Source organism: Struthio camelus, chromosome 3 (assembly GCF_040807025.1).
Source record: "Struthio camelus isolate bStrCam1 chromosome 3, bStrCam1.hap1, whole genome shotgun sequence".
NCBI lineage: Eukaryota > Metazoa > Chordata > Aves > Struthioniformes > Struthionidae > Struthio > Struthio camelus.
Genome location: NC_090944.1, coordinates 108181974 through 108197854, shown reverse-complemented (window position 1 = coordinate 108197854; position 15881 = coordinate 108181974). Strand labels below are relative to the sequence as shown.

Sequence of the window (15881 nt, the reverse complement as noted above, 5' to 3'; positions counted from 1 at the left end):
AACCAGTCACTACGTTAAGTTTATTGAAGCACCAAGCTCCACACAAGACTGTAAAATACATTTTAAACTACTAGTAAGAAAGCTTCTCCAAGTCAACAATACCATTAAGGGCCAGAGTTTAAGGTCTAAGTTTTCACCTTCCAAGCTATTTTAAGACAGCCAATCCATTGCATAAGCAAACCAAACTGCTACATACTGAAACATTAGAGCAGCAACTGTATTGAACAAATCCTGTAAATAACTCAAGGATGCATTGAAACAGTATGGGTAAATTGTAATTTTTTATTGGAAAACAAATATACAACTTGGAATGGATTTGAGGCAAATCGTGCCATAAGCAGATTTTTGAAAATAAGTGGCTAAACAAAGTTTAAAAAGCATAGTAACAAGAGGAGAAAATGTTTTCTGGTACAGGACCAGCAGTACAAAAAAATTGTGTACGAGTACCTGGATAATACACCCGTTTTGCATTAGTGCAACTTTTAAGTTTCATATTGTTGACTGTCAATCGTCCACAAAGTTAAGACTCCACATTTCAACATGTTACAGGTATGGCCACAAACAAGTTACTGTGAAGCAAGTTAGGAGAGTGATTTTTACAGTGCACTAGCCACTTCACTATGTACTGCTTATATGGTTTTATCTTGCAGGTGAGTGCAAGAGTCCTCATCCTCCATCACAGAAAGCAGATAAACTATCTCGTGATTACTGGAGAACTAGAGCCAGCATACTGCTTTAACAAAGGAATAGCTAGTACACAGTAAACCCTAACTTACTTTGTGTAACTTGTTACATCAGTCACACCTAAGTCTCCTAAAGCAAGCTATTTTTTAAACAGACAACCCAGATGTTCCCTCATGTAACCAATTCCACCTAACTTTAGATGTGCAGAAGGGCTTAAATATCCAGAGTAAGCCACATGCAACATTTGTTACTTTGATCAATTTTCCAAAAATCAGAACAATGACAGTAAGATAAAGGAGAAAAACATGGAGGAATGGCCTTCTAATTACTATACATGCATATTCTTTGACAGTAAGGGAAAAACCTTTTACAGATAAGTTACAAACAGAGAAAAGGCAAATAAACAATTTTGTACAAGAAATTTAACACATTCTGTACAACGTCTTCACTTCGCTGTCATCATTTGTACAAACTCTGTAAAAGGAAAGAGTTGCATAAGGGTTATTCAAAGAAAAATCTAAATTACAGATCTGAAAAGTTACTTGCCTCAAGTTTTGAGACAGTGTTTAGCACTACATTCAGTTACATTCAGAAAAAGCATCTTGAAGACATTCCCTTTTTCTACTAGCCATGCCCAAAAACCTTTAACTTTTTTGAACAGCGTAAGGCCTCTAGTCTTACCAGAAGAGTTGGTCCCCACTGAACTGGGGAATAGCCTCAGTGCCAAAACTAGACAGATATTTGTGTCCTCTCATGTTTCTCTATGAACTACACACACACACTTGTAGTTGTCTTGTCTATAAGAGATCATGCTGAAGTCATCATCTGTTAAATATGTTCAAGCAAGGCATCACCTTAGTTTGAAACTCTTCAAAGCAACACAGTTCAAAGTCTTACTGTTTTGCTTGACTGGCTTTTCGTAGTACATGGGAAGTTAGTCCCCACAAGCTATGATTCTTCACTTACTGTGCCTGAAATAACTTGCTGAGCCGTAGATTAAGTAACAAAAGGAATATGGGAATCTGAAGGGATGTTAACTGCAACAGGGCAACTGGAAACAAAGGTTGCCTACCTCTTCAACATAAGCTTCCTTACCTGCCTGTTTGTAAGGACAATTACATAGAGGTGGTCTCATTTACAAGAATGCCTTTTCACCCTCAGATGAGGGCTCATCCTGAGGTTATAACCAAAAAGGTCTTAAGTGAAGCCAAACTTACAGCCTGGGAACAAGCAAGGGGGTATTATCTGAAACACCCTTGCTCATGCTTTTACTCAAGGGTTTGGAAAGCTAAAACGAAAGCCGGCTTCGTGCTTCTGAACCGCAAGCAATCGTCCAACAGAAGCCCTTCTGCTTCCGTGACTTAAATTTTCAGTACCAGAAGCAAGTAAAAACAAGTTATGCTACAACTGACTTCAGGAAACAGTTTTAAAGTAGAGAATTTGACTCAAGTTCTTGAAATTATTGGGTATTTTAGAGGCTTCTTCCCTCTTTTATTAACAGTTAAGTTTAACATTAACATTAGTGACTTGTTAGAGGTCAGCTGATTCCCTTCTCCAGTTTGCTTTCAGATCAACATTCATCAGCACAGTATGCTAACCAAATATACACATAAAATAAGAAAGTTTAAAATTTTAAACTGATGTAGGTACCAACTACACAATCACTGTGGTGTGGAAGCAGCTACCCAAATGATCAGTTCATGGCTCCTTACCTTCATAGTTTACTTGACCATCACCATCAATGTCTGCTTCCCTAATCATTTCATCAACTTCTTCATCTGTTAGCTTCTCTCCAAGATTTGTCATCACATGGCGAAGTTCTGCAGCACTAATATAACCATTACCATCCTGAAGCGGGGGGAAAAGAGAGTCTGGAATAGACTTGTCTAATGCCAAAATATTTGAATAAACTTACTGAGAAATACTCTTAAGTTATAGCACTAAGAAATTAGCATAGCTCTATCCTCAAACACTTGCACAAGGCAAGTGAGAGCAATCTTCAGTGTTGTCCAGGTTCTTAGTCTAAGACTAGACATTAGAAACAATCTATCCAATACAGTCTACTTTCGCTGTCCTATCCCAAGATGTATTTCTATTGCTGACAAAGCAATAAGCATCTCTCACAACCTCTTAGATGATAGATGCTAATCATGTGACAACCTGGTTCAAATGTTTATTCCTAGATCAGGAGCTGCTTTCTTATTGCACCTGCTTCATGGGAGTACAGGTCTCCCTGGAAGGCCTACTGAAAGGCCTTCACAGGCTGTGACATATCCTATCCTAGCTGGGATGCTGAGTACTAGAGTATAGTGCTTACAGAATCAAAACTGACACCCCCAAGCTAAAGTCACGTATTTTGTTTAAAAATACATCTAGCTTGAAGAGCTGAGTAACTGTAGATTCAACTAGCATTTAGTAAACACTAAGTAAAAGAAGGATTACCATTTTAAAATATTTAAGCAATTCCTATTAGGGTTTTAGAACCACAGCAAACCACATTCATCAGCACAGTACGCTGCGCTGATGAACAAAGGTGATGTAAGAGCTTACTACCACCACCCAGGAGACATAAGTGCTCATTTGACTTTCAGGTACAGTCCCACAGTAGACTGAATTTTAGGCTGACTAGTTAACCCAGAAATTCTAGATGATAGGACTGCAAATATCCCTCAGTTCAGGAAGAAAGTTCATTAGAAGTCCTCTTGAGTTTTCACAGCAGGAAGACTTAAGGTAAACATTTTAGTACCTTATCAAACACACGGAAGGCTTCTCTAATTTCTTCTTCACTATCTGTATCTTTCATTTTTCTCGCCATCATTGTCAGAAACTCTGGGAAGTCAATTGTGCCATTACCTGCAAGATACTCAATTTGTTAGAAAATAAACATGGTTTTAAGTATTCTACCAAGTAATTACTTATTACTAAAATCTTACCATCAGCATCTACTTCATTGATCATATCCTGTAACTCTGCTTCTGTAGGGTTTTGACCAAGCGATCTCATGACTGTCCCCAACTCCTTTGTAGTTATAGTACCATCACCATCCTTGTCAAATAGTGAAAAAGCTTCTTTGAATTCTGTACAACAACAAAAAGGGAGTCAGTACCTTCAGTTCTGAAGCATCAAGTTCACTTAACCTTTAAGAATCCACTGCAGTTGACAGCTCTAAGTTACAAAACTTTTTCCTTCTCTTAACGAAACTTCAATACAGAACTCAGTTTCCTACAATTACAATGCCAGCATGAAAGCACCAGCAGCTGGACAAAGACCTGCCAGGCTACCAGCTACCTTCTTTTTTTAAGGTCAAAAACCCACAGAAGGGTCATCCACCTCAGAATTGCTCAGACGACTGCAAGATCCATCTAGAACCAGAAACGCTACTACAGGGCTGAAAGGATTCGCTATCTGCAACTAAAATGACCCATATCAATGGCAGGAATTGTTTCCAAAAGGTATTTCACATTGGAAACACATTACTGTACAGAATCGAAACCCAAGTATTCTGTGAATGTGAACATGATAGCCTAAGAGCACTTCGGTTTATGCATCTTCAGTTCTTCAACTTACTAGCAGCATAGTCTGTACTCAAATCAAACATGCCCATTCTCGGTAACCTTTATTTTACTATTGTTTCTGCTAAGCAAGTAGTTGAAGTGCTTGAAGAGAACATATACTTTCATTTGTAAAAGAGAACCAAGTTCAGGTTTTATGAGCAGTCTTACAATCACAAACAGAGGTTTTTACTTGAGTTCCTCCTATAGACACTTTTCTCACAAGAAAGTAAGAAGAAACTACTGTAAGAGAAAGCTGAAAAATAGTACCCAAACACTACAGCTTATAGTGCTTCTGTCACTAAGAGCTCCTAACATTTGACCATATTAGCTAAGAACTTCTCCATGCTCTTCCATTGGACTTCTGCGGCTCTTCAATCGAGGTATACAACAGTGATTCCGCAATCAGTCCTTCAAGGGGAATCATACCCATTTCTGAAAAGCTACTCAAAGTTGCTTCAGCCCTACTACATCCTGAAGCAGCCTTCACTAAAATTAGTCAAAACCGGTTGCATTAAGACTGCATGTTTCAATGCTGCCTCAATCCTCTACAATGGCTATACTGTTCCCTGCAATATTATTACAAACACAATATGTTTAATGGCAGTCCAAAAGTGGAGTTGATTTTAATCTCCACCATCTGTTTGTCCTTGGCCACAGACACCCAAACTTAGTTCACTGGACTGAAAGATTTCATGCAAAAAACCTAAGGTAATCATGAGTCTTTTAAAAAAAATACTTCATTGCATAGTTCAGATCCCTACAGCTTCCAGGACACCTGAGTGCATGCCTTCAGAGGACTAGTTTTTCTACATCAGTAACTCTTCTACAAATTAAATTCTCAATATTTCCAAGCAGCCAGCTTTCCAGATGGTGGGTTTCCCAGCTCAAAGTTAGTCACAGTATAAGTTTTGTTATTGTCACATGAACAGCTTCAAGTCTTATTTCATCCTCTGAAACACTGAGGTGAGTACAAGCTGTCGAGTGTTAAAAATGCAGCTACAAAAACAGGTTTTTATAGTTCATGGACTAGATAAAACAGCAGATACACAGCGAGTCCCATCAAGAGGGAAGGGGAAAAAACCACACTAACACATGAAGAATCCTGAAGGCCAACTCCCGCCATGTAGTGCATTAGCCTCAGAACAAGGCTACTACAGGACCGGACGAAACAGTTTCAAGGGAGTGCAGCTTCTGCACTATGCAGAAACAGGCCTATCCAAACAGGCAGCTACAACTTGTGCCTACAGGAACTTCCAAACCCTCTTCAGAGGCGGTTTCAGTTAACTTGGAGGCAAACAGGCTCGAAGGAAAATTATATACCAGACAAGAAAAAGGCTTTTGGGTCAAGCTTGGTAGGGATGATCATAGCCTGTTATTGAAGGACTTCAGAAGGGCAAACACCTGACTACTTGACTCTTGATGCAGACTTATTTCAATCAATTATCTATTAACCACTTCAGCCTCAGCTTGAATGGTAACTGTTACTGTAACCCCACCATAAGGCAGTACTGCTAGTGACTCCACTTAAACATAGCAGTCCTACCTTCAAAACTTGGACTTGCTTTCTAGAAAGCAGAACTATCCAGTGGTATAGTCAAGTACTGGAAATGGATCACTCAGGGGACAACTCCTATCTCTGAGTGAAAGATTCTGTAGACTAAGAAATAATGAGTTATAAACCGCATCCATACAGAGAGAAGTTAGATGAAGATCAGCAACATGTTCCTATTTGAAATGCTGAAGTCAGGGATATGATTAATACACAATCATTTAGCTCTTCAACCACTTTAGTAACCACCTCCAGTAACTAGCAACATAGGAATTGCAACCTAAGCAGGTATAGCTTACCTCAGAACACCCTAGCATAGCTCTGGAAGACTTATGGCAATGGCTAGTGGAATAAAAGCATCTATGAAATGCTGAAATTTAAAGTGAGAAACTCAATTCTTGGTTTCTGCAACATTAAGTTTAATAAACATCTCCCATGCCTTGGAAACACCTTATGACTCCATGTTATGGATAAAGCAAATCCTCCTAGCTACTCAACACCCCATCAAACTGCTAAAACTCTCCGAATCTTAGATATGGCCAGTCCATCAGAAGCATCTAAGGACACAGTGCCAAGTACAACCTCTTCAGGCCAGCTTACAATGACTGAGCTTTTCCATTCTTCATAAGGGAAGCAATACATCAAGGGGAAAGATTACTTCCAGGCCACACAGGAGAAAGGTTAGCCCAACAGAATATTAACTCTGAAATACTCCAGCTCAAAATAAGTCCAGTAACAATTGGTTCTGAGGTACCTCAGCACCACATCACACCAGATGAAGCGGCAGTCTTAAGTGACCTAATATGTTCACTGAGCTAGAACTACTACTCCTACTCACAAGCAGTTTAGCCAGCTATGTCCGAGTCTTAGGAGAACGTCAATTGTTCTTTTCACAGCCACCAGGAGCTCAAGACCTAAACACGACTATTTCTTCTATGAAGTAATTTCTAAATAGCTACTGGGGTCAGATCCCCAGAGAACTGCAACGCACTAAGTGACAAGGCATAACAGAACACCCTGCACAAGCCTACTAGTTCAGAAAGTCACTTTAGTTTAGAGGCTTCTATTTGACATGCAGGGGAAACACCAGACCAGTAGTTTTGGGACAAAAACATCCTTAAGATTTTCTCACCACACACATCTAATAGCCTATTTACCTTTTTTAATGGGAAGCTTAACCAAAGGGGCACCTATCTTGTCTTGGTAACTTCAATCCTTACTGAAGGAAGCTACAACTCCTGCTCACATTCTATATGGATCCAACTCTCAAAAGCAGCATTTTCCGTTAAAAACAATCCTGGGAAATCTTCCACCCTTACCTATAAGAACAAAAAACTTCAGTCTTATGACTAGTGAGTTCCAAAGTTAGCCTACGTAGTAGGAAATATGAACTAACTTACTGTAATCTTAACTGTATTCTGGTGCTTCAGAACAAAGGTAGAAGTAAAGGTGGTTTTTTTTAAACCTAGCAGAAGTGACAGCTTTAACTACTTAAGGAAGTGAATGTTGTCCATATCTTACAGCATTGGTTTCTTACTTAAGTCCACCTTCAAGTTAAAAGCTAAATTGCTTCAAAGAAGCTGCAACGGATTAGCAGCAGCTCAAGCCTTTACCACACAGCTAGGGTCTGTACCATAAATCCAAACTACACCATTGACAGCTCTGACCTTTCCCCACGGAAGACTCAGCTCTGCAATAGCAAAACTAAGCAGAATGCTTAGCACAGCTTCATCCCTTCCTAAACAATATTGAGGAGAGCTCCCTAACAAACTTGCAGTGGATTTATGTGTTCACATCAGAGGTGTATGGTTTGCTTAATGAAACACTGCAGTTGAACTGAAAGTGGCAGACCACTTTACACCAGAGACTGACACTAAGTTATAATTCCTTCTGCACAGATGAAAATTCCCTGTTCACATAAGAGAAGCTGATTTGTATTCACCGTCAGCCCTGAGAACTACTATTATTTAATAGCTGACATTTGGACTAACCCTGAGGTAATGTTAATAAGCTTCCTTTTTATTATTCCATCCTCAGCTATAATAAAGCTTATACAGTTAAGAACTGAAACAACTGTTACCGAAAAGAGAGCACTGACAATCAATAAACCTTGTTTCAATTAAACTGATCACAAAACCCATAAGATACGTAGGCCACTTACAGAAAAACCTCAAGTTGAACTAGATTTGGCTCATGCTTACTCATAAGGCAGTACCATGGCAACAAGTAAATAGACTAAGGACTTTCCATACAGCCATAACTAGTTCCTTATAAGTTAAGCTACCTTCTGTAGCTTTTGGACTTCAGAAGAATGTTCTTGCACTTCAAATTTGGCAATTATGATAAAAACAAACCAGGTCATTATGACACTTCAGGGTTTAATACAGACTTTAAGAGGTACACAATTATTAAACAGCAGCATCTCTTAGAGTCTGATTTGTGTACTTGGCTGGATAGCATTAGATTAGCTGAATCCGAAGACCCTCTAAAGTCATTTCACATGACTTTATGCACACTAACATTTGCCTGTATAACTAGACACTTGTCAGATCAAAATCCAAAGTGTACATCCCTCACAAGGCTGAGTTCTGCGTTATCAATATAGTGCAGCTTTAGGTCACACAACCTCTGAAGTAGCGATAGATACTAGTTTGTGCAGCCTGCGTGGGCAGGAGTTTGAGCTACTAGTAGTAGTTCTCTGTACACTAAAACCATTGATGAGGGGCAATACCAGAGCTTGGGAGCTGCCCGTTTCTGTAAGCATTTCAGAGCAGTATCAGACTCTCAGAAAAGTGCACAGGACATTTATGTCCAAGAACACACAACGCTTCTGATTATGGCCTATCAGCCCTTGGCCATCATGAAGCCAGTGTCTCCACCTATCATCAGAAACAGCCAGAAAAGGCCAAGATACCTCAACTGACAGGAGAGTGCAAGTTAAATTAGTTCCAGGGCTTTGCATTCTGCTAAAAAGCATGCAGAGTGCTTCAGATTCCAAGTCTTCAGATTTTTCTCTCATAACTACAAAATTATCCAAAGTTCATTGCAGTGCTAACTAAGTGAGAAGAGAGTCCCGAGTCTACAGTCTATTGAAGCATTAGATATCCTTAATGAGAAAAACTCAACAAGGAGTTTCATTAGACAAAACTGCAACATTAGTAGTACCATACAGTATAATCTTTACAGGAAGAAAGCGGTCTTCTCACAGCTGATAACAGCTAGCCATGAGGATCACCTAATTACTCTGGAGGACAGTATCAGACTCATTGCATCCATGGTTGTTGGACTGAAGATTTTACTGGCAAATTAAAGCCTTCTACACTGTAATTCTAAAAACTAGATATCTTGCATAACATGGACTGTCACTGGATTAAAAGGTGTGCCAGGTCAAGCAGGAGTATCAACACAGCATGTAAAAACCTCACCTGCAATCTGCTCTTCTGTCAGTTGATCAGCCTGCAATAAAAAGAGAACATTATAGTCATGCAAAAGTTTGAGCCAAGATCAAATACAGATTTTAGAGGCTTTTGAACAAGGTAGCTGCTCTTTAGGATTTATCGTTAACATTCAAATATAGTCTTAACCAGCAGAGCTCAAAAGCCATCAGTCATGAGGATTACTTGCTAGGAACTGGTAACCTGCCCTCGTTTACCGATCCTGTATACCCAAATACAGGATTGCTATGAATATAAACAATTGCCTAACCAACACTGCTAACATCAAGACATGCAAGTCACTCTAGGTAAGTTAAAAAAACCCCAAACAGAAAACATGCTCCTCATCACCACAGACTAGTAGTTTGGTAAGTAGTCTCAGCTTTAACATTAAACACTTCAGGTTTAAGTCCTGTGGCACCAACCCCCACAGGTGAGGTGGGCTCTAACCTATTCTGCCAAATTATAGAGCCATAATTATAAAAATATTCTAGAGAAGAGTATGAGGTGACCCCTTGATGGACACGAGGCTTCATGTTCCAAGACCCAGCAGTAAGAACTACAGAGTGCATAAAATAGTACTTACAGCTTCAGAACAATCTGGTAATTTTAATGCATTTGCACTGTGGTTGTCCAGACTACTTTTTTTATGCCATCATAGACTTGACTAGCATAAGGGAGTTTACAGAGCCACTGAGAAAAACTGAGCGGTATCAGATTTATCATTTTTGGATCTGTAATTGGTTAAGCACCAGTTCACACTGAACACTTGAAACAACTGAATTTGCCAGCAAATAAAAACAAGTCTGTTCTTGAGACCAAATCCAAACCAACTCTGAGAGTATAAGAGCATTTGAGGAGAACAAAAGTTTTCCCCTAGATTTCCTAGTCAGTTGACTCTTCAAGTAAATTCTGGAGTGTCTCAGTTGAGTTACAACAACAAGGTCACATGTTTCTTCAAAGAGGTTCCTTTGAGCTTTCTACCCCATAGAATCCCACTGTAAGGCTGAAAGACTAAGCTGTAGAAAACACAAACACACTCACTTAAAACATTGGTGAGTTAGTTCTGCTCTTATGATGACCCCTTTACAGGAAGCTTCCCAAATTATAATTACAGCAATATTGGCAGTTGGCAGTATTTTCAGTCATTAGTTTTACCTTATGAAAAGGTTAGTCTATACATAGAAGTTATGCTATCTGAGAAAAGGTATATGTTCCATTTTTCCACTTTAACTTGACTAATTTCAATTCAAATTATATTTATATATTGAATACAACCTTAGAAGCTACAGCTTCTGGTTACTCTACTCAACAGGAATGAAATTAGCACCTCAGGCAGCCATAAATGGCTAAACTGCTTAAAAAGAGAAAAGTTATGCATACAATACAGCGACAACCCAATATTAAGGCAATAATCAGCCATTTCCTAGACTGCCTATGGCTCACCTACTCTTTAAGAATCCAGGCCACACTAGTGAGCAACTTTCAAGAGAGCAGTGAATAGATACACCACAGCTTAATGGATATACCTCACTTAATTTCTGCACCTGTAGGAAGTATTCACACACAGGTTCAACATCTTTAAAAGATATTCAAGAGTATCAGCAAGACTAATCAGAACCTGTCATCTGTTCAATATTAAGCTTTGAGATAAAAGCATACTGCTGGTCACTCAAGAGAAAACTCAGATTCTTGCTTGTCTGGAGTGTACCAATAACACGGGCTCATACCTTTGTGTTATTTCATTTTTATTGCTGAGGTGAGGAAAACCATGTGCTACACTCTTCTGGATATTTATATCCACAGAGAGCTGTCCATCAGATTTAAGTAGCAAGAACTCAGTTTATTCAGGTCAACACTTATGGGTTATCAAGCCGAGTCACATACTGCTTTATATGAACACATATGAAGACATGACCTTATGCATTATTGTATCTGTTCAGGTCCCCAACCTCTTCCTCCCCAACTCTTCCAGTGACTTAAAGTATCCTATAGCCATGCACCATAAGACTGGATAAGCTTTGTCAGTACTTGTAATGGGTACAATGTTTGAGAAGAGCATGAAGACTTACTAGAAGCCACAGGTAAATGGCAGTTGAAAGATAAGCTAGGAGGTGGGGCCAGGTTGAACAAACACCTTCTGTACTCTGCAGGGACTGCTGCGCAACAGCAGTAAAAGGCAGAGCTAACAGTCTGCCACATAGCTGCCTTAGCCATCCACCTGCATCCACCTGCATGGCACATATCAGCCCTGATCCACACATGGAAGTTACAGGCCACTGTAGTCTTTTTATAAGGGCCTTTACAACTTCCTCTTCCTGATTTTAAGATAGTTACTCTGGCAACATACATGTGGTAATATGCAGGCACTCAGTAATTCAATTGAGCTTCAGAAACATACATTTAAACATCTAAGTTACAACCATAACCTGCCTATGCTGCAGAAGCTTTAATAAGCCCCTTCCCTTTGTCAAGATCCACCTGAAAATCTCCTCCTTTGTCATCTTCTGAAGAGTTAAGTTAAGAAATAGTTAAATAAAAGGAGTAGTTATTATTTTAAGTGTCCAAATAGGTTCCCCCCCCTTTATTAATTAACCTGGAATCAAGGAACCCATCACGGCTTTGACAAGACATTTTCTCATCTACTTTGCAGCACTGCCATTTTTTACTATAGTAGCCCCTGTTCCTTACACAGATTGTGCTCAGTGTCTGACAAAGAATCTCAGCTTCCTAGAAAGGGGAGCTGTTACATGTGCAGCCATTTCAGCAGCACACACAGAGCCTCTGGAGGAAGTGTTTCATTTAAATCAAAACTGCTATGCAGCAGTCAGTTCAAAAGACCCTCAACAGATCCAAGCCCAACACTGCCCAACAGAACTACCAGCAAAAAAAAAAATCACAGAACAGATGACACTGTTTCTTCCCCAAAACTTGGTGTTTTGTTATATTTCACAGGTGTTAGATCAAATTGAACAGTTCTGTTCTGGCAAGATTAACTGAAAAACAGAAATTAGACAAAATAGCATGAGAGCCCGAAATGCTTATGATATATATGTTGGCTAACTTCAAGTGCAAAGCCTTCTGCTCAAGCTAGAATATGCAGCATTGGACAACATATATTCACAGGTTTAGCCGGTCTGGTCTGTCAGGGCTAACTATAACCACATCCAAATGCCACTCTGGCTTCTGGACACACCCATTTGTATACAGATCTTGCTTGAAGATACTCCATTTTTGGTTCTGTAGAAGATGACTAAAAGCAATATGAAAGTCTTCTACTGCTAAATCCGCTGCTTTCTTTATAGATGGTTTGCTGTATAGGCTCATAACTCAAGTTAAAAAAAAAATCAAATTAAGGCTTCTGTTCACCTTGCCTCACTGTCCATCAAGGAAAACATTTGAAAAAGAGCTTAAAAGTTAATGTGTAATGTGAAAGATGGATCCTTATGAGCTCATGGCGATTTGCTTCCTTAAAAGCATGTAATGAATGAAGAGGCAATTCCACTATACTGCATCTTCTCTTAATGCACAGACAGTACTAAGTGGTCACTAGTGTTGCTTTAGTTACAGAATTGTTTTTGTACATTTCAATATCCACTTCTTCTAATCAAAAAAGCTAAACCCATATCCTTTAGACCAAATTAAAAACAATCCTCCAATTCCACTCAATGTCCTCTAATTCGACAGAGTTGATTCAAATCCTAAACAAAAGTATTGCTACGAAAAATAAATCGGGCTTGATAAAAAAAAGTACTGTCCATCGCAGTGACCAAAACAGGAGGGAAAAAAAAGGGCAGTTCAAAAATCCCTTGTTCAATAGAGCCACCGACAACGAGGCAGTGTGATGAAACCGGCAGGGGAGAGAGCAGCTCCAACGTGAACTGACAACAGGTCTAGCAAGGAGGGAGATGGTGCAGTGAGGCAGCCAGCCCCTCATCATCATGCTGCTCAGAAGCTGCAGGGCTCCGCATTGCATTATTACCAGGCGCAACACACCTCGCTAGCGAGCCAGACATCTTAAGCGCTCGCAGCACCAGTTGCCGCGACGCTGGCTCCCCAGCCCCATTCAGTCGCACGCTCCGGCTCGGGGGGGGGGGGCGGGCGGGGGGGAAGGAAGCGATAAGAAAGTGGAGCTGGTGCCATCGTGGCAGGCTTCCTTCCCCCTCCCGGCACCCCCCACGCGGGTCTCCTCCCAGGAGGAACCGTTATCTGCCGCTCCCCCCCCCCCGCCGACACACACCCCGACAAACCGTCATGGCGCTCAAACCGAATGGCAGTTTGAATTTTGAATCCGCACCAACGCCCCAGGGCGGGAAAGGGACCCGGGCGGGATTCGTCCACCACCACTTCCTCCTACGCACACGGCGCCTCAGAGCGGGACCCTCCACCCCAGCCTGCCCGCGCTGCCAGCCGGAGCCCACCAGCCGCACAAGCGGCGCTTTCCCCCACCCCCACCCTTCCGCAGCCGACCTCTCCCCGCACCCGCTCAACGACATGCGCCCCTCTTCCTCCTCCCGCACCCCACCAAAAGCGACCCCGCCGCCACGCACCCAGAGCCAGCACCCGCCGAGCCCTGCGGCTGCCCCATCCCCACGCACTCACCATGGTGGTTCGGCCTGGCTGTGGGGTGTGGTGGAAGCTAACGGCTGCACGGAGCACAGCAGCTACCCGCCCGCTCTACGGCTCGCCTCACACTGAGCCCTGCCCGGCCGCCAGCAGTGCCTCATAAACCTCCTCACAGCCCGCCCGGATCGCTCCGCGCCGCTCCCTCCCCCTCCCCTTTCCCCCTCAGTGAACGAACATGCGAAAGAAGTCCCGGCTCTTCCCGCTCTTCACGGCAGACCCTCCCGCAGCCCAGCTGTGCCCCCTTCCCACCCCCCCCCGAGCCCCCGCAGAGCAGAGGGCGAGATGCGGGAAAGGGGCGGCATGCACCTGCAAAGCGGCGCGGAGGGGAGGGGAGGGGGAGCAGAAGGCCAGTTGGGGGGGACTATTTCTCTGGGCGGAGGAGGATTTTAGAAAAAAAATGCCGAGGCGTGCAGGGACTGCAGAAGGAGGGCGCTGATTGGTGGGTTCGTACCTGCAATGCGTCACTTGGACATGCACAGTCTGGGCTGGGAAGCGGTTACCCCTCCCCCCGCCCGCAGTGCGCGGGGCCCGGCCCGGCCCGGCGGGCTTGGGGGTGCTGCCCCCTCCCCCCCCCCAGCCCCTACACGTACACAGGGTGGGTGGGGGGTTTGGGCCAGAAAGCACCTTGTCCGCACCGGAAAGGCAGGCGTTGCAGCAGGGTGTGCCGGGGTGGGTAGAGCCCACAGTGCTCCGCTGCTGTTGGCACACGTGTGATGAGCGGGAGCGGCCTCTGCAGAGGTGCGGGGCGGGGGGGGGAGAAGGCGGCGCGCAGCGGGGACGTTGAGGCGCCTCGGCAGCGGCACAGGGGCTTCGGGAGCGCGACCACCACGCGAGGACGGTGGTCCTCCCCAACCGCCGCGGCGAATACAGATGCTTGAACTGACAAAACGTACCAGGGCCGCGGGAGGCCTTCGCTCTGGAGGGAGCGGCGAGCGTGGCCGCGGCCGCCGCGCGGTCCCACCGCTGCCGAAGCGAGGCGAGAGGCTGAGCTGGGAGCAGAGCCCGAGCGGCAGGCCCTGCCGGCGCGCCAACCCGGGGCCGGCCGGCCGCCCCTACGGAGCCGTCCCGAGGCCTTCTCCCTCCCGGACGCGGAGCGGGACGATGGCCCGCTATCGGCTAGCGTCTCTCTTTATACGTTATCTTGAGACTTCACCGAAGTACGTCGGAGGAACGTACCCCCCGAGGGTACGGTAGCATTAAAACATTTCAAGTCTTGCCTCAGTGCGCTCCAGAAAGCCTCACCCACGGAGCTGCTAAATGAGACTCCCTCTGTATCCAGCATAGTCCAGAAAAATTCTCACCTCGCCCTGTAACACAGAGGGATTTCATCGCTGGTAGCATTGTTTAAAATAACAGATTCCCACGTTACAAACCAGAGAGTCTCTTTTCACACGCGCCGTGGTCTTGTGCCTGGGAATGACAGATGGCCAGCTACTTTCTTAGCTAAAACCTCAAGTCTTACAAGGGATTTCTCTAAGATATTTACCGACTTTTACTTACTTCGGCCAAAATTTTCCAAACTGGCAAAGAATATTTCAAACGCATACAATGCAGCTGAAGTCAACAGATAATTCAACAAATAGCTGTCTCTTTTGCTGAATTCAGTAAAAGCACGGCTACTCAGCATCTCTGAAAATCACAACACTTATTTTGGGACCGTAAATACGTTATTTAACTTTGGGGGCCCAAATCTAAGTTTTCTGAATTGTTGAGAACGAATTAGCAATCACAGTACAACAAAAATGATCCCTTTCCATTCTATGGCTATTGCCATAGAATTATCTAGTTGACATTTGCACAGTACTTATAAATTTATTCTATACCTATCCATGTGTTACTAGAAGAAACAAGAGCAATTGCTCTCACTTTATAAACTAAAGATGTTTCACTCACCACTGCTCTTTGTAGTCTTTATGGTTTATAGGCCATATAAATAGGATGCACTTGGGAGAGGACTAGCACAAACAAGCTCTTTGCAAAAATTCTCTGAGCCTTTCCTTCTGAATATTAACCGAGATTCTCAGGCCTGCTCTC

At 42.9% G+C, this 15881-nt stretch overlaps 1 protein-coding gene across 1 annotated transcript; it reads right to left on the bottom strand.

The window, feature by feature from the left end:
- Positions 1–262: 262 nt before the first annotated feature.
- CALM2 (calmodulin 2) lies at positions 263–14104 on the bottom strand. Its single transcript, XM_068939595.1, has 6 exons — positions 13824–14104; positions 9213–9243; positions 3618–3761; positions 3431–3537; positions 2397–2532; positions 263–1158 (listed from the first exon to the last, which is right to left on the bottom strand). The coding sequence occupies exons 1-6, from the start codon at positions 13824–13826 to the stop codon at positions 1130–1132; spliced, it is 450 nt and encodes a 149-aa protein (XP_068795696.1). The 5' UTR covers positions 13827–14104; the 3' UTR covers positions 263–1129.
- Positions 14105–15881: the final 1777 nt, after the last annotated feature.